Source organism: Misgurnus anguillicaudatus, chromosome 21 (assembly GCF_027580225.2).
Source record: "Misgurnus anguillicaudatus chromosome 21, ASM2758022v2, whole genome shotgun sequence".
Lineage (NCBI taxonomy): Eukaryota > Metazoa > Chordata > Actinopteri > Cypriniformes > Cobitidae > Misgurnus > Misgurnus anguillicaudatus.
The window spans coordinates 43,774,354-43,794,229 of record NC_073357.2 but is presented as its reverse complement, the minus strand read 5'-3'; the positions used below and the strand labels follow the sequence as shown (position 1 = coordinate 43,794,229).

The window sequence follows — 19,876 nt, the reverse complement described above, 5'->3', positions numbered from 1 at the left end:
ATAACGTTTTCATATCGTAAGTGCTGAGGGGTTAGTTGTAACACAGCGTTACAGTTAACCCGCTGGGTCAAAATATTTTCAAGCCCACCAAAAGAGTTGCTAAGAGCTGCAGACATATTTCAAAACAATGCTTTTAGTCAACAAGACACTGATTAATATGCATTGGATTTGGAATCTTACACACCCAACTGAAAAACTGAAAATAAAACATAAGATGAAAAATGTACTTACATGCCACCAAAACACTTATTCATCAATAACTCTCTGGAAAAACATTATACATTTACAATAATTTGCTGGAGATCGTCTTTTGGCAGCGTGAAAAAAGTACCGGAAAAGCAAAACGCTAAACCTTGTGCAACAATGTAAACAGTCCGTGTTACAACTAACCCTGTGTTAGTGTTTGCCCCGCGCACCCCTACTTAGGGGGAAAAAATAAAAAACATAAAAAGTATATTTAACAACCATTTTTTACCTTATATATAATAACCTTCCACCCAAACAAAATAGAAATTATTCATATTAATTACAATTAATACTACTATTATTATTATTATTATTAAGTAAGAAACATACAACAAAAAATTTTCACAAATTTTAACATCAGTTTTTGATGAAGGAAGCAAAGACGTTGATTTAGAGGTAGAGGTTTTATTGCGTAAAACACTGGATCAAACTGTACTGCTTTAAAGACATTAGAACTTCTAAACAGCAAAAAGTAAACAGCTATAGCTGAAAAAAAAATGATTTGATACTTTAGAATATTTTCAGATCTTTGATAATAAATAAAGACCAGGAATAATCCTTAAATACAATAAGTCATCTACTTGTTAAAAGCATAAAAGAAGCAATATAATCCTCTAGCCTCCTCTGCACCATCTCTGATATAGAAATACTCTTCATTTAGGAATGTTTATCAGTATACAGTTGGACAATTCATGATCACATAGAATATTATAGAGAGAAATAAAACTGACATGATTTTTTTTATTTTGTTTTTCCAAGAATCACAATATTGTACAATATTGTAGAACTCAAAAATATGCAAGTGACAGTATCAGTGGACATTATCTGGCTACTGATGAAGTTGTTTTTTATTTTTTTATTATTATTATTTTATGGGGACGTAACATACAGTAAATACATTAGCACCTGAACTTATGGGATGAACAACCACAATACAAAATAATAAAATAGAAATATATATTTTTAAAACTTTCCAGTGTCAATAACAGAATTATTGCCTGTCTCAGAGCTCCAAAATGATCCAATATAACAAAAAAGAAAAAAAAGAAAAGCAGAAGCAAAAGTGCAGTGAATGGAATGCTTTTTGATTTTTTTTACTTTTTTATTCACTATTATATACTTAGTTTGAGGTGCACACACTTACATACACACAAGAAAAGCAAGCGACTGACAGGCACCAGAAACACAGTGCGTTGAAACTTCTAAAGCTGAATGCAGTCACAAAATATTTCGTTTATTTGAGATGTTGCCCCCCCCCCAATACAGCTTATACAAATAGTTGCATTTAAATTTATTGACTCTATTTAAGGCAGTGAGAACTATTCTAAAACAGAAAAAAACAAATATAGACTAAAAATTACAATCGTTTTGGGTATTTTTGTGTTATGGTAAATAAAAAATAAACTAAGCCTCTAGAGTTTGTCTAAACTTCTCTAGACCACATCATTTGTTTTTTACTTAAATATTTGACTCTCTATCTTCTTTTCTTGAGATGTTGTGGTCCTAGGGCTCTGATAAGGGTTTATGTTTTTATTTACTGTGTAGTGAGATGGGTATTTGTGAGTTCTCTAAACTCCCTCTGGCATGAATAGAGGAGCCGTAAGGCCCTGGGATTTAAGTGCTGAGCTTTCCTGTGCTGAGCAGGAAGATATTGACTTTCTTAAAGTCCGGATCATTTCTGTTTATCACAAAACATTCATATCCACCCCCCACCCCACCCATGCATCTCTAACCCCCTACACGGGAAAGAAAAACGCACCATACTTATTTACCTCCTAACCCCTGCTATGCTTCATCAAAAGGAAGTACAATGAAAGTTGATACATTTTATTTTGCTCTTTAAGAGGCTTGATTTCATACCATCCAAACTGCCCGTGTTGTTAATCTCCTTTAGTAGAGGAACATTTAGGACAACAAGTACACAAAAATGGGGCCACAAAACATAAATAGAAACCAAAGTCAAAGTTGTACAAAATCAAGTATTAAAAAGTAGAGAACAACAACAACAAACCAATAAATGCCTGAAGTTTAGATTACAGACAGGTAGCAGTAAAAGTGATTATCTATATACTTCATATCTACAGTTTGCCTTCATAATGCTGCTTCTCAAGAGCTCTATAAAGAAGGTAGTCAATAAACCCCACAAAGCGCTACAGTTCCTTCATATTATTTTCAAGTTCAACTTAACAGATAACATATTCAGCCTCTTGCTAAATATTTATACTGGCCCTTCCTTGTACATCTGTACATTTTACCTAATGTCCACCAGTCAGATCGAAAGCAGCACCGTCATCGAGACCAACTTACTTTTTAGTCATTAAGGAAAGTGTTGAATGGAAATTAAACACATTTAATGTGTTTCCCCACTTTGTTGTCACCCCAAATTACATTCCAAACTGCACGAGAATAAAAAACAATTTTTTTGCAAAGTTATTGGCCACCATTGTTTTTTTTTTGTCACAGGAGAAAGAGAGAATAGGAATGATTGAGGCTGACAGGAAGTGCTACTAGTCATCAAACAGTTTTGAGGCTGACCCTCCCGGCTGTACGGACGACTAAGGTTTCTCTTGACGTGTTGTGAAAGAGTGAGGAGGCGAAATGAGGAGGGGGGGTTGAATGGAAGCAGGGTGGGAGGGGGGTTGAATTGATTTCCTCTGTGATGACAGCTCCAGTCAGGCTGGCACCAAGTCTCCCCCCATCCCCGCCCCCCATTTCACGATCTGCATCCCTCCGTCCGCTCGCTCCATCCCTGTGCGTCAGTGGCGCTGGGCAAATGGCCACTGGTGGTGTCATGTTCGTGAAGGGTGCGCTCAACATCTCCCCTCCATCTTTCTTTTCCTTCTAACTGTCGAGGAATCATTGACGCGGATCGTTTTTCTGATAAAAGCGTTATTTTTGGGACAAAAGTCACTCGGAGGAATTTAATGACAGTGTTTTTTTTACATTGTCATTTTTTTCTTTCTTCGGCAATGTCCCTTCTGCGCTCATTTTAGGCAGTTCCAATAAAAGCAGTATATTTAGTTTCAGACTTGTTAGAAATAGGATTCGGGTTTCTCCGCTTTGTCATCTCAGCCCTGTGCTTCACAAAACACCCTAGTGAGTTGATTCGGGGGTTTGATTCAAACACACTATAGAATAATAGTCATTGTAGTTTTCTGGGTGTTGTATGAGGCAATTCTTCATATGTATGTTTGTTTTAGTATGAAGCACTGCCATAGGATGTGGTGTCTAGTAAGTTGTCACACACACAACTTCAAACCCCTGAAGGTCCGTAGAGAATCCTGGATTAAGCTTTATGTTGTTTCACTCTAGAGAATGAGGAATATCACCAGAAATACCTTCTCCTGTGGTCCCCTGTCCAGAAGAGGGAGGATTCCCGTCCTCTGAGTTCACAGTAACATCAGAGTCCATGCGGGAACGTTTGAAGCGCCGATCTGGGTACTGGCTGTTGTCAAAGGGCATACGGTGCACACACAAAACATGGGTCTTCAGGTTGCCTTTTTGAGAGGCGCTGTATGGGCAATACCGGCACTGGAATGGCCTCTGACCTCCATGACCTGTGAGTGTAAGAGAAAGCAACATCATTATAAACATACCAGCACTGTGTATACTGTCAAACTCATATCAGTACAAACATTTTATTTCCTAAAAACAATTTATTCACTAAAAAATATACATTTGTAAATAATAATTTGTGTTTTTTTATAAAAATGTTTTATACTCTATCAGAAATAATGATTCCTAAAGCTGTCATGGAGCAGTAGGGGTGTGCGAGGCACAAACTAACACGGGGTTAATTGTAAGATCGTTTACATTGTTGCACAGGGTTGAGCAACTTGTTTTTTTTCTGTATTGTTGTCACGCTGCCAAAAGACAACACTTCACAAATGTATGGAAATGTTTAATGTTTTTCCAGAGAGTTATTGATGACATTTTTGGTGGCATGTAAGTAAATTTTTTCATCATGTGTTTTTTTTTCAGTTTCTGAGTTGGGTGTGTAAGATACCAAAACCAATGTTATGTCATTTTAATCAGTGTCTTGTTGACTAAAACATAACATCATTTTGAAATATGTCTGCAGCTCTTAGCAACTTTTTTGGCAGGCTCAAAAATATTTTTACTCAGCTCTTATGGAAACAGCTAACGTTAGCGTGATTCTTGCCGTTGTTTTAAATAGCCTACACACGAATGATTGCTGGCTGCCAACAAAATAATTGTGCCTCTCTTATCAAAAATTGTGTGTCAAAGTTTGTTTTTGTTCATGTCTTTAATATTGATTAAATAAGGTCACGTCGAAGATTTTCTCACATATTTAGACATCCATTTATAACTGAACTACGGTTAGATGAGGGATGAATAGTGTAGATACCTGCCTATTATAGACAGACATATAAACAACATCCACTTCAAGTATATAGACAAATAGTATTGAAATATTTGCCTGCAAACTTAATTTTTAGCAAGTGTTACAACTAACCCCCGTCTGTTACAATTAACCCCACCTATGGGGTAAGTTGTAACGTTTGGACTTCTGTCACGTTTGGTGTAATTGTCCAAGAATGGTAAGTACCAGAAACAAACTTCAAATGTTTATTTGTAGCAGAGATGTGTGTGTTTCTTGTGTAAAAATATAATTAATCAAACTCAAATATTTTTTTGAATGATTGAGCCAAAAACAAAAAGCGTTAGTTTGTGCCCCGCTCTCCCCTACCCTTAAAAGTTTCCTTATATGTAACATTTAGGTACAGATATGTATTGGGTACCAATAAGTACATTTGAGGTTCAAATATGCACTTTTTGGTACTGATATGTACCTCTGAAATACTATTATAAGGGTATTCTCACGAAACCATTGAAACACCACGGCACTAATGATTTTAGCTTTAAAATGTGTAATATAATAACATTAAAAAGCATCAGAATTAACACAATACTGTGTTCTACCTTGCACAATGTGTGATTTCAACATAAGAATTTATAATTGTAAATTTTATCTCATTTTCTGCTGAAATTCTCATTACAGCAATGTGTCCGGCTGTGTTTGAACATGCGTTATGTTGTAATTAATCAAATTAACACAAAAATATTAAGAAAAAAAATAAATGGATGTTTTGCTAGACTAGATGACAGAAAAATATTTACTGAATATTCATGTATAATAATAATGAAGAAAAATTAGGAAAATGATGTGTCCATGCCTGATGTTCTCATCCTCCGCAACACTTTTTGAGAACAGTTTAAGCACACATACAGAATTTTAATAAAGTTTGATTTTGAGTGACCAAGCACATGGACCAGTTACTTCAAGATGGCTTCCAGGTAAGATCATTTTTTTACAGTTAATTTGAAATATTGTCTTGTCAGAATGCTTACACGACATTTTGATTATCATTACCGCAACAGATGCTTATTAAATGTTAATTTAATTAATAGAAGCATAATACTTAGATTTTAAATGCATGTGCAGAATCTCCAAATTATGTTCTTTCTGGTTTGTCATGTCATTTTGAAAATATGTCAGTGTTGATGTTTTCTGACTGTTGCGGTAATGAGATTTTTTAGGACTAATTTTTTTAATTATGTTACAAAAAGTGTTAAATGATAAGTAAAAGTTTTTAAATTAATGTTCCCATTTACTCCTGACTTTGTTTTTCAATGTCTGGTGGGAAAAAAGTAAATTTAAGCAATGTTTACATTTTCATGCTTGACATTTTTAAAACCAAGTTTTCGTGAGAATCACCCATAAACTCTTTAGGTACAAAGGTGTACTTTTTAAAAGGGTACCACACCAGTGACAGCTGGAAAAAAATGTAACAGTTTATACAGGTAAGTTACTAAACTAATTCAAAACTTTGATCTTTTGGTTCATCAATATGCATCACATGTTTCTTCTCAATCTCTTTGAAACTGTGAACATTATGGGTTGTTTAGACAAAAATGTTTTCTTTGTTTGCTATCCCCAAGAACTTTGAAAGTGTGCTTTTCAGCTCGGAGCAAGTACAACTGTTTAAGAGATTGGATCTGATCATCGGCGCATTGTACACAATGGCTCTTAATAGGCCACGCAAGTCCGTTCGAGGAATGCAGATTACGTGCCTATCATATCTGCCTCTCTTATCAGGCCCATTCACTTAGAGCAAAGCCAGGCACTTTCAGCTACGCACTACTTTAGAACATTAATAACAGTACATTGGCTCTCCATTTTTCTCAATTCAATTTGAAAAGCACTAAATCAAATTAACATGCTGGTTTAAAATAGCAGCCGCGTTGGTGTGGAGAATGTAAAACGGCTGTATTAAAGGTGGAGCCTCGGCATAATGTTAAAAAAATCTATGCGTCCCCGGTGTATCTGTGTGTGTGGCGGCAAAAAGAAGGATTTATAAGCACTTTGTGTTTGGCTTTGGAGTCTCAGCGGGTTTCGAATACTACAGTGTCTGTGGAGGCCTCGGTACAAAGAGGATTGCTACAAGTTTTAGAGCTTTCGATGTTCCAGCTGTCTGATAAGCAAGCTAGCAGCACCGCTTCATTCATACGCACTTTAATTTCACACTCCCTTACATTGCGCAAAGAATATCCGCATTCCTCTTTACACAAATAGCAAAACAGTGTCACCAACTTTAAGTCATATTTCTTGTTCTTGTTTCTCCTATATGTTGTTTATTTCATGTCTGTTTGGGAAATGCAAAGGGAGCTGGAAGTTTTCATAGGAGGCGATTTCCAATCCCATTTAAAAGAAATCATATTGTGCGTGTGGGATGAACCTGGCCAGACAGGATGAATGAGAAAGAGGAGGGTGTCGCGCTCACCGTGGCTCTGACAGGACCGCAGGTAAATGATTAACAGTTCTCAGAAAGACACAAAAGAAAAAGCCTATTGATATGGAACCTCTGTCACGGCTCCATATTCTTTCGGAAATCTCGCGGCTCGCTTTTCAAAGTCAGATAATACTGCACCTTAAGGGTGCCTATTTGGTGGTCAAAATAATTGGTAACAATGAATCATATTTCAAGGGGTGTTCGGTGACAGAACACATTTTTCTTATATCAGATAAATATACATGTTGAACCCCCTCTCAAAATGTTCCCAATAATAGTTGTCTCGAAAAAACTAATTGGGGCAATTTCGGCTAGTTTTCTTGCTACCTGTTAAATGACAAGAGAAAAGGAGCGGAGCTGAATATGTTATGCACAAAGATTACAGTGTGTTGTAGCATGCGTGCTACGCTAGTGCACTACAGCATGTTTGAATACAATATTTGAATACATAACAAAAGCTCTTGCTTTCGATTTGGTATTTTGATGAAAATAGTTTGTTTAGATCTCTTATATAGTAATGCAATGCAATAACTGACAATCATTGCAATCTTTGCAATCATTGCAAATCTAACTATGAGGCAGAGGCGTAGCTAGAATTTTATTTTTGGGGGGTCCCATCTTATATATATATATATATATATATATATATATATATATATATAGATATAGCTTAACACCTATAAATAAATCAGCTTAACACCTGTACACATTTAAAACAGCATATTTACAGTTTCAGCAGAACATGAAGTAGACTCAGATGATATAGATGGCACATTTTCTTCTTCTCGCTCATCTTTCCGTGCTTTTTTGAAAAAGCGTAATATTGTACTTTTGCGCGCCAGCTGCCATTGTCACCAAATATGAATGAACTCTCATGCAAAGATGACAGCATAAGTTACGCACAACAACACGTGACATGAGCTAATCCAATCAAGTTTGAAAACAGCTGTCAATCAGACTAAGAAAATAAAACATATTTTATTTAAAGCAATTGGAAATGAGGGGGCCAAGGCCCACCCAGGCCCCCTCATGGCTACGCCCCTGCTATGAGGATATATGATCTTACTACAGTTTAAGAGATATAATTAAAGTCTCATTTATAGTTTTTCTATGGGAAAGTACAAATGCGTAACTATGTTGACAGTGACGGTAGAAATCTCTTCTTTTTCTCTTTTGTTTATTTCTCTTTAATTCTTTTATTTAAAGCTCTCCAATGAATCAAGTAAATCGGTGCCAAGTGACACGAACCAGTATGAAGAATTTTATTTCTCCATTCTTTCTCTTTAGCATGTATCAGTCCTTCCTGCATTTTTTCTTACTCCTTTTCCCGAAACACAAAGTCCTGTGTGAGTAAAAATTCCAACTCGCTAGTTACAGATGACTAATAAATCTTTTGAATGTTTGTTGTCCAAAAACCACACAAGAACACTTTACATTTGCCTTTGCACATACAAGGTTTTTAAAAATAACCCATGACATTTCTTGCCTTTTTCTTTCTTCCCATAATTTTCTAACCTAGTCTCAAAATAGAGACACGAGAAGAGAGAAAGACTTCTATTATTTTCAGCAGTGTGCCATTATCACGCCTGGCTAATTAACCCCTGAAGGCCTCATATGTGGAGATCAGAGGGCGAAGGCGAGGAGGAGGGAGAACCGATGGCACCACCCACTTCCTGCAAACTCCTTGACATCACTCCATCACTGTCTGTACAAATCTTACTGTCATGCCAAAAAAAATGAAAATGAAAAAAAATATTAACATACCACTATCTTAATATCCCTATATCTTTTTTTGCATCTACAGTATGTATATAAACCTTTATCATCTTTCAAAACGTGTCAAATGCTCCCTCTTGAGGTGCCTTCTGCTATTGCCGTCTCACTTCCTCTATCGCGTTCATTCTCTTCTTATAATCTCATCTTCACACACGCAACCTAAAAAATGCACAAACAAAGCATCTAGATGCGCCCGAACAATGCGACTGCATGTTGTGGTATGTAAGCAAGCAGACGCACGCTAAAACACACGTGCACACGCGCATGCCGACACGAAGGTGCTTTGGCATGTAATCAAAATCACTCTTATATAAATTCCATCTGATGCCAGAGCTACCATCTGTGAGAGAGAACTGCCTCTCACCTCTGTCTGTCTGTGAGAAGTCAACCTCTCCGACGATCAGCAACAAAGAGCTTGTGTGTGACACAGAGAGAGAAGGGTGTTGAGAAGGAAAAATGATTCATTTGCAGTTTGCTTGTGATTTGCTCATATATTATTATAACAGCTCATCAGCACATGACAAATCCCCCTGCCCCATGCAGCAGAATGAACCTGCAGGGCTTCAGCACTTTTAATGTGTGTGCGGGTGTGTTTACACACTCGGGCATGTGTCCCTGTGTATGTGTGGCATGTCTTTAAGAAATAATAGCTTATGAGCATGTCATGAATTCATTTTCTGCATGTGTGTGTGGGGGTTTGTGTACATACAGTATATATGGTATAGCACATTGGGGTGCTTGTATGCATCTGTGTGTTTATGTATGTGTGATGCTGTTACCTGACAGGCTGCAGAGCCTCTAATGACTTTCATATGCTCGCCGTGAGTAACTCTAGCTTAAGAACGAGCGAGATAGGAATACTGAAGGAGAGAGAGATTTCCGTTCTATTAGGTTATTAGGGATTTAAACACTACAGGTATGAATAAGGTCACCCGATTCAGCACTGATCCGGGTTAAATACTTCCGCTTCGTGTCAGGGGTCACGTGTATGTTTTTGTACACATGTTTCCCACAAGAAGGTTTTATAGCTCAGAGGCTGCACTTTTATCACTCAGTAGACTTTTACTGAGTAAAGTTTCATGCACGTTGCAACTTTGTCAACTGTTATTTCTTTTAAAATTCTGAATTAGAAATTATTCAATTGTTGATGTACAATACATAAACACTCGTCGTGTTATAAATTTGATTAATTTATTTGTGTCCATGGCAAGAAATTCAGCTTTTTTTCGTGCCTTGAGCACAAATGTTTTTGTCATGTAATTCACATAATATCTATAAATAGTTTTTTGTGTCCGTTGCATGACTTTCTTTTTTGTTTCATTTTATGTATTGTTTTCTCGTTGTTGTTTTTTATTTTCTTACCATTGTCTCTTGGGGTTGGGGTTAGAATCACTTTCTGTTAGATTTTTAACCCAAACCCCAACTCTAACCCCAACTCCAGGCAAGAATAGTTTTAAAAGAAAAACATGTAAAAAACAATATATAAAAGTAGGGGAGAGCGGGGGCGAAAGTACCATTTTTCAGAAAATTTAATTTTAAAAGTTAATGTTTTAGACAGATATATATTTTTGATGTGGTAAATAACTCATAAGTGTGGTCTATCAATATCAGGTGGAATTTTGTAAAAATGTAAAACAACTTCAGTATAATTTGACTTTAAACATAAATAGTGAATTGTTACTTTTGACCATGACTGATGGGACGAAAGTAACACAACAAAACAACATAGATTTTTGTGTTACACGTTTTTTTATTAAATATACATGACTATGACCTTGTTTATATATAACTGCAAACATATTTTGTAATTTATCTTTGTAAAAAAATTATGAAATTTAAATTACAATTTTAGTTTTATCAAATGTTTCAAAAGCAACCAACAGTACAAACTTAAATTGTTGAGAATAAAACATTTTTTAACAGTTTAAACACTATGAAAATGAAATTAAATCAAATCAGAATAATATAAATTTTCAACATATACAACAGTATTAGCAGCGGGACAAAAGAAAAAGTGTTACTTTCGACCCGACAGGATCTCCACACATTTAAACACAGTTTACTTTTATTTTGAAAAACTCTGAGAAGTCAAACTTCAGGATGTGTTAGAGCACTAAATAACATGTAGATTGATCAGTCCTTTAACACATGAAACCAGAACATCCTACCCAAACCCTAAATCTAACCCTAAGCGACAATGCTTTTAAAAAAATGTAAAAACAATATATAAAATGACACGAAAAAGAAAGTAGTGCCACGAGCACAAAAACTATTTGAAGAGTTTCGTTGCAAAACGAGATAAATCGATTTTTTAACATTTTTGTCAAAACATGTTTATTATTATGTTATCATGTTATTATTTTGTTTTATGGTGCTACTTAGCTGTATTTTTTAAGTTATGAAGGTTTAAATCAAAACAAACCAACTACAGTTGCATTGAAATTAATTGGAATGCACAACCTAAAAACGAGATTTCTGAACAATTAAAAAAATGGTGGTTATCTCGTTTTGCAACGAAATTCTTCATTTATAGAAAGTTGTGCAATTGACACAAAAATCTAAATTCGTGCTCAAGGCACGAAAAAAGCTGAATTTTATGCCATGGACACAAATAAATTAATCACATTTTTCGTGACTATAACACGACTTTCCGTGAGATCATGTTGAAATACTGCTTTAAAAATTTTTATCTTGGAAACTTTTTATTAAAAAATCTGCAACCTTCAGCACGGTGTGGGACTTTGAGAAAGCCTATAAAAGAAACTTGAGGTTTGTTGCTTAGGATAAAAATCAGATAATATTTTGAAATTGAGATATTTGAAGGATATCACTTGCTTTTTTGTCCATCTTATGAGTAGTTGTACACATCACTGTTGAAATTCAGTCTTCTGTGAGATCACCTGTTTTTGACTGATGGTATATTGATTTCTGTACTTCAAATGTTTTTGATCAGCTCATCTAAAATATGTTTCTTTTAGTAAAAAAAAGCTACTTTTAACCATTTTGGTATTTTAAACAATATCTAATGAATCTGTACCTGCAGGCATGGCAATCCCTGCCCAAAAAGTGCCATATGTGTGTGCTGGGTTTTTTTCTTGGGTATGTTTTGTCCTGTGAGAAAACTCCATGTACCTATGAGAGCGCTCACACAGCATGTGCAGTATATCTCTGAGCTTATACAGTATTTGAGTGGAAACTTTTCCTCTATGTGTGTGTGTGTGTGTGTGTGTGTGTATGTGTGTGTGTGACTGTCACCTATATGGAAAAGAAAGAAAAGATAAAGAAAAAACAGAGAGAGTGTGTGAGTGTGTGTCTGGGGAGCACGCAAGCCACAGAAGGTGTGAGCAGTAAAAAGTGATGTACCATCTGTCGGCCAGTAATAACCTGCGTGTTGTAAAGGCTGGGAGATTACTCAGCAAAGAGAGCTTCCAAACACCCAAATCCCTCCGCAACGTTAGTGTGCCACGCACTATCTCTCCCCACCTGCTCCCAAAACCCTGCTGAAGAAGAATCCACACTAAAACCCACATCACACCTTCAAATCCACTTCTTCTGTTTTGGTAAACACAATGAAGCAAAGACACAGTTTCAATAAATCAGCACTAAGCTAAACATCTTTACGCAGCATTATATAAACCTGCACTGCGCAACGACACCAACTGACTTTGTTATGAATTCTGTCTTAGACACGTTTTACTATTATGAACTTTCTGTACGATTTCTAAGAAGAAAAATTGTATTAAAGGACATTTGGGCCTCTCAGCAGTCAACCACAGTGAATATTTCTAAGCTTAGAATCTTTAACATTAAATGCAGATCTAATGAAAATTGTGCTACAAAACTAATGCCATAGTGGGCTCTATGAAAATAAACAACAACACACAAACAATACAAAAGATCTGGGAATTTTCCGTGTGCAATTGTGTGTCTAAAAACTGCTCCCATGCTAAACACTGAACTAGTTACTGAACTGCTCTCTTAAACTTACAATTTAAGTATACGGTGTCGTCTTCTCTACTGTACTTTTCCCAAAATGTCTATATCTGTACTCAATCTTCCTTAGCTGGCTTCATTTCATCCTTTTCTGAACAAATGGATATCTGTGAAGTGTTCCAGAGCGTTTCGTTTTGTTTGTCCACATGGACATGTCTGAATAACTGCCTGAAGAAAGTTTTAGGGAAAGGTTCTTGGGATAATATACCAATTCCTTCACTGACATTGCACGAGAGGTGCTGGCAAGGGCCTACACGGAGGCCTGTGATTGGTCAAGAGTTAGAAATGCTCATGGGTAAAAGGCAGTATATACATCATGTGATGAGAGCGATGTGTCAGGCAGTCTCAGCAGGACTGTATGTCTGTGTGTGGGTATCTGTGTGGCCAAGGGAGGAAGAGTTCATGAGTACTCATCTGCTGTTCAGCTCACTTCTTTCTCTCCCTATAGAGCATATTGCTGCACATTCTAGTGCTGAGCTGTCACTGCAGACACATAATAAATGTCTATGAGTGTGAATCCACCGTGTGTGTGTGTGTGAGAGAGAGAGAGAGAGAGGAGGAAGAGCTAATATAAATTAGCAATACCTAACGACAGTACAAGATCCTAAACTAAAAAGAAGTCCTGACCATGTACAGACTCAGTGATCATAACCTCGCTATAGAGCAGGTGTGGGCAAACTTTCTTACTTGACGGCCACATCGAAGGGCCGCATACTATGAACGACAAATGTAGCTTTCACATAAAAAAAAACTCTACTCCTGTGCATACTGTATCACTGGATACATAGAGTTATATATACAGTTCTGGAGAAAACATCATAGTATAACAGTCTGACAAATATATTTAGCATAACAAGTTTGAGAGCCATTTTTACAGTTATCATCAGTTATCATTACTACAAATAAATACCATGTTGAGGCCATAGTAAATTTGTGATTACAACAAATAAAAAATATGCTTAATGTAGTAAAAGCTATAGGGCTGTCACGATTATGAAATTTGGCTGACAGTTAATTGCCTAATAAATTGTGACAATTATGACAATTAATTGTCTGTTTTATTGGTTTGGCATTTCATGAAAAATTTTCACACATTGTTGTGATTATTTAAATTAAATATTTTGCAAGGTTTACTTAGTAGTGAATATTAATACACATAACACATATTTAAAATTTATTATTTAATGATAACAGTACATACTGCTTATCAAAGTTTTGCAGCATTTCTTTAAGTTTTTTCCACTGTATTAAATGGCTTTGCAATGTATCGCATTACACTGTCAGTTAAAGAAATAGTCCGTTTTCTTAAAAGAAAAATCCTGATAATTTACTCACCACCATGTCATCCAAAATGTTGATGTCTTTCTTTGTTCAGTTGAGAAGAAATTATGTTTTTTGAGGAAAACATTGCAGGATTTTTCTCATTTTAATGGACTTTAATAGAGCCCAACATTTAATACTTAACTCAACACTTAACAGTTTTTTTCAACAGAGTTTCAAAGGACTATAAACGATCCCAAACGAGGCATAAGGGTCTTATCTAGCGAAACAATTGTCATTTTTGACAAGAAAAATAAAAAATATGCTCTTTTAAACCACAACTTTTCGTCTAGATCCGGTCGTGATGCGCCAGCGTGACCCCACGCAATATGTCATGACGTCAAGAGGTCACAGAAGACGAACGCGAAACTCCGCCCCAGTGTTTACAAGTGTGGAGAAAGAGGACCGTTCCTACGTTGTTGTATGTCACTGATACTAATTAATGTCTTTGTGGCAGTTTATTGTTTACAATGGTCCGCAAATGTGCATTTTATATATGTTACACGTGACCTCCCTATGTCACTACGCATTTACGTTAGGTCACGCTGGACCGGACCGAGACGAAAAGTTGTGGTTTAAAATAGCATTTTTTTTGTCAAAAATGACAATCATTTCGCTTGATAAGACCCTTATGCCTCATTTGAGATTGTTTAGAGTCCTTTGAAACTCCGTTGAAAAAAACTGTTAAGTGTTAAGTGTTAAATGTTGGGCTCTATTAATGTCCATTAAAATGAGAAAAATCCTGCAATGTTTTCCTAAAAAAAACACAATTTCTTCTTGACTGAACAAAGAAAGACATCAACATTTTGGATGACATGGTGGTGAGTAAATTATCAGGATTTATTCCTTTAAGGTACGCCATCTGATACCGTCTCGTTTATACAGGCGCTACAGCTCCCCCTTGTGTTTTTTAGAAAGATGTGCAATAATTGTGGTGATCTGAAATCATTGCCATGAGGTCAAACAATCACGATGAAATGATTATTTAATCATTGTGACAGCCCTATTAAAAGCATGCTTCATTTTCTTAAGGGCAAATAATTTCATGTGCTTTGATAGATAATTTTCACATATCATATTGTTAAAAACAAAGGTAAGCAGTTTTTGGTTATTAAAAATGGCAATACTTCTTTGCAAATAACACATACCTGCTTATGTCTGATGTTGGTAAAGTATTTTGCTGTCCATTCTGTTTTAAACATGCAACATTAAGGGGTGGTTTCCTGGACAGGGATTAGACTAGTCCTAGACTAAAATAAATATAAGAGCTGTCCAAACTGAAAACAACTTGCACTGACATTTATTAAAATACATCAGCGCCTTTTGTTTTGCCTCAAAATGCATCCACCCAGGTAATGTTTGTAGTAAGTCATGTTTGTTAAAAATAGTTACATTTCCTTGTTAAACTAAGGCCTAGTCCTGGTTTAAGCTAATCCCTGTCCGGAAAACCCCCCTCAGGGTTATTTTGTTACCCACATGCTCGTGCTCATTTTCCAGTAGAGTTTTTCAGGACTAAGGACATCTTTTAGACGTTGATGGTATTGCATCATATATATAATTATATACTGCTTTGCGGGCCGGATTAAAGTGCCCAGCGGGCCACATTTGGCGCTAGTTTGGCCACCTCTGCTATAGAGACAGGCAGCCACAGTCAAACCTGGTTACCAAAAGAAGACACGGCACACTTAATGAAGTAGAAACAGAACTGAACTTTTTAACATCATGCACAAATTATACACAAATTAAAGAAACTTTTTTCACCACACAAAGACTTATTTAAACCATATTTATCAAAAGGACAAACTACCATACATACTGGGAGAAAATTAAATATATTGCTCAAACCTGGCTGCAAGGTATGTCTCTATTCTCCATTTAAGTATTGTATACTACAGACTACTTTCTTTCTTTTTTTTAATGTGTATTTCTTTGTAAAATGTTTATTTAAATGTTTCTATGCTTTACATATTAATATATAATGCTATTTGAATTTATGCTATGTTCCTGTACTGTAGCTTACTTGTGATAGCAGCATAAAGGTCATGGGTTCGATCTCTGGGTACACACTTATACATTGATAAAACTATATCATTTAAATGCACTGTAAAAAGTGTCTGCCAAATGCATAATATGTCAAACGCAAGTGAACATGGTAAGATAAGGTACTACACAAGATAAGACTATAAATGCAGAAATGCTAAAGTATAAACATTTTTCCTCAAGACAAAGATTCCTGTGATCCATGTTTTCTAATGCCTGGTGGCGAAGAGAGCTTTTATACTGGATCTCAAACAGAGCAAAGTCCTCTCAGGTAACAAGCCTTGCCATTTCCAGTCAGTCTCTGATAGGAAAGCATCCCTTTCCCACACCGATATCTGCTCTATTTCCATGTAGGCATAGATTTATTGATGACCTCTATATGTAGATGTATTATGTGAGCCTGCTTATGTGTAAAAAGGGCATAGATGGATAAACAATTAGATCAGATTTCTTTAAAGTGTTCCAAATGACAGTTTGCTTGTAGGGTGTACTCATACTGCACACTATAAATTCAGATGTTCGAGCTCAATTGGTAGGGCACTGCGTTAGCAGCACAAAAGGGCATGGGTTTGATTCTCAGGAAACACACATTCTGATAAAAATAAAAGCGTCTGCCAAATGCATAAATGTTATGTAAAGATAAACAGCCGCTTAAGTCACTCCAGTGACATTTCTTTGTCCTTCCACCATGCCATTTTTTATTATAAATTTAATTTAATATTAACTAAATTAAATACGATAGTTTACTTTTATTGTATTCATGGATCATATGAAAAGTCATGCAATAACTGCAAACACAATTGGCTTTGTGGTCTCTGGCAGTCATTTTGCTACAAAATCAATTAGTATATTATGCTCTTTCTCCGTGCCTGTTTTCACACAACTCTTCCCCCTTTCTCAAATTTCCCCTCTCAACTTCTATCCATGCTCATTTCTATTTCTCTCCAGGATCTATTTGTCTCCCATAAGAGAAATCCCTTCAGTTGGAAGGAGTCAGTAGAAAAAGCTTTAGCGGGGGGAGGGACAGGACGGGCCACCTCCAAATAAGTTCCATTAATCACCCAACACACTCTAATGTAACTAATATTTTACAATTAGAGAAGACATGATAGAGCTTGGAGTCATCTATCTCTCTTATATCACATGATCATCGATTCATAAGACCCTGCCTGAGAGCTGAGCAAACACACACACACACACACACACACAGAGAAACACACACGCATTCCTGTTAAGCTGCGTGTGCATGTGTGTGAGACTGCATGCGCACGCTGATGATGAACATTATGACACGTTGTATCTAGGCGCCGGGTATTCACACAGAGCTCTCGAATGGTGACGGATGAGTGTTGTCTGTGTGTGTGTAAATGAGAGAGGAAGAGTGTGCAAAAAATGTGTAGAAATGTGAAAAGGCTGTCAAAGAACGACTGATAAGATTGATTACGAATTGACTACAGACTGAAAAAGAAAAGAAAGTGCAATTCTCTCTGGAGACTACGTCTTTCTCCCTCTGATATTGTTTAGTTGCATCTAATGATAAGATTTCATATGAAGACCAAACGTGTTTAATATCACCCATGCAACTCAAAGGCGAAATAAGCTACTTTTATAAGGTCTAAAGTATTAAAGGGCTAGTTCACTCAAAATAAATGAAAACATTGTCATCATTTATTCACCCTTGTGTTGTTTTAAACCTTTTTAAAGCACAAAAGAGTTATCTAGAGCAGTGGTTCCCAAACTTTTTCAGCGTGCAGCCCCCCTTGTGTACAGTGCATTTTTTCGCGGCCCCCCGAAAAATTTTTTATGACAAAAACAGTTTTAGAATGTAATATTTTAATTAAACAAAACATATAAAATTATACCTAGTAGTGCTGTTGGTTAGTTGGCTAATAATTTTTTAGGTTTAATTACACAGAATTCATGATAAATGAATGTATTTTATAAAATGTCATAAAACTGGGGCCCCCCTGGCACCATCTCGCGGCCCCCAGTTTGAAAACCACTGATCTAGAGGACTATCTAAACGAAATTTTTGAATAAAAGTGAAAGCCAGATGTCACAATTGCTAATCCTAGTCCCAATTCACTTTCATTGTATAAAAAAGAGAGGCGGACACTACTTAAGTATTTTTACTTTTGTACATAAAAGTACATTTTTAAGTATTCATATTTTATCAGTGTTTATCTTTGGAAAACAAAAATTCTAAAGCATATTATCATCATTTTTACTCCACTACATTTCATAATTTCAAGTTTTTGGTTTATATTTAATATTTAAGTACATTAAACATCTAGTTATTTTTTTACTTTTAAGTAAAAAGTTATTTTACTCAAGAAAAGTAAAAGTACATAGTTTGTATGTAATTAGATATTAAATCAATTTTAATATGCAATATAATACAAACTATGATTCTATGCTTTAGAATGTAGTGAACATTTTTAAGTAAAGTAAATTTACTTTTTCCCAAGACAAACAGTTTGATAAAGCACAGAAGCTTGGAAAATGTACTTAAAATACTGAAGTAGTGTCCTCTGTGAAAAAATAGCATCTACTTTTTTTAACATGTAAAAAAATCATGCAGTTTAAGAGCAAGTTAATAGTTTGTACTTCGGTTTTAAAACACGTCAGAAACTTCCACATCATTTACTAGTATAATTTCCCTTTCCTAATTATAATCGTTTGTCGTCATGTGTTGGCATACAAAGATTACAAAGTATCACAGGCCTCCATTCCCCACAGCTAATGGTGCTATTAGTTGGTTTATAGCGCCATCTGGTGGTAGAAATAAAGAATGGTGACTTCCCCACTGAAATCTCCCTTCAGCTTGCAGGCCAAATGAAAGCCAGCTGAACAAATGAGAGAGAAAAGAGGTTCAAACGCAGGTCACCATCTGCCTGGCTACAAGTGCTGGCACACAGCAACCCAGCCACGCAGCTTTTTTAAACACAACAGCTACATACACACAATATGATGCCAGTAAAGGAGGACGAGATGGCAGACAGCAATGTGTTAAAAGTCTGTTGACAATAGAAAAAAATGCATACTCAAAAAATAAAGGGACTACATGATGTCATAGAAGAACCAATTTTGGATGTATGGTTCCAAAAATAATCCTTAACATTTGGTGTAGAAACTTTTGTAGTACCTGTATTTTTGAACTATACATAATACACACACAAACATATGCATAACAACATAATGTTAACCTATTAACACCATGCTATTTTGATAATAGCCTACTAAATATTACCGAGGCACACATTTATTTATTTATTTGCTATTTTTTGTAGTTTATCAATGATGATCTAAAAACATAATAGAAAAGTTAAAAACGTAACAAACTACTGTTTTGGTCTATAAATATTCAGATGTATAATTCTACAGATTTAAAATGTGTACAACAGCTTAGCCTGGCTTTTGGGGAAAAATTATATAGTTTATTCCTGACTGAATGTTAGTTTGGTTTAATTTTGCTGAAAAAGTATATGGATGTAATCTGAGCATACAGGATAGAATTTCCCACAGTTGTTTTAAATTCCCAAATTACAGTCTTAAAAAAGGAAACATTTTGGTTGACATTGGTTTTGGTTAACAGAGCTCCACATTGCTCAACTTCTCCAGACAGGGCAGACAAGGGTGGGGGGCACGAAAATGAAACGGTTACTTTTTCAGGATGTGAGTTTTAT

At 35.8% G+C, this 19,876-nt stretch overlaps 1 protein-coding gene across 15 annotated transcripts in view; it reads right to left on the bottom strand.

The window, feature by feature from the left end:
• Window positions 1-643: 643 nt before the first annotated feature.
• znf536 (zinc finger protein 536) overlaps window positions 644-19,876 on the bottom strand; it is a 374,641-nt gene continuing 355,408 nt past the window's right edge. For all 15 annotated transcript variants that reach the window (XM_055208275.2, XM_055208283.2, XM_055208292.2 and 12 more), the window contains one exon: window positions 644-3,803. In XM_055208275.2, the coding sequence (XP_055064250.2) occupies window positions 3,550-3,803 (254 nt within the window). In that variant the 3' untranslated portion in view covers window positions 644-3,549. The remainder of the gene's footprint in view (window positions 3,804-19,876) is intronic.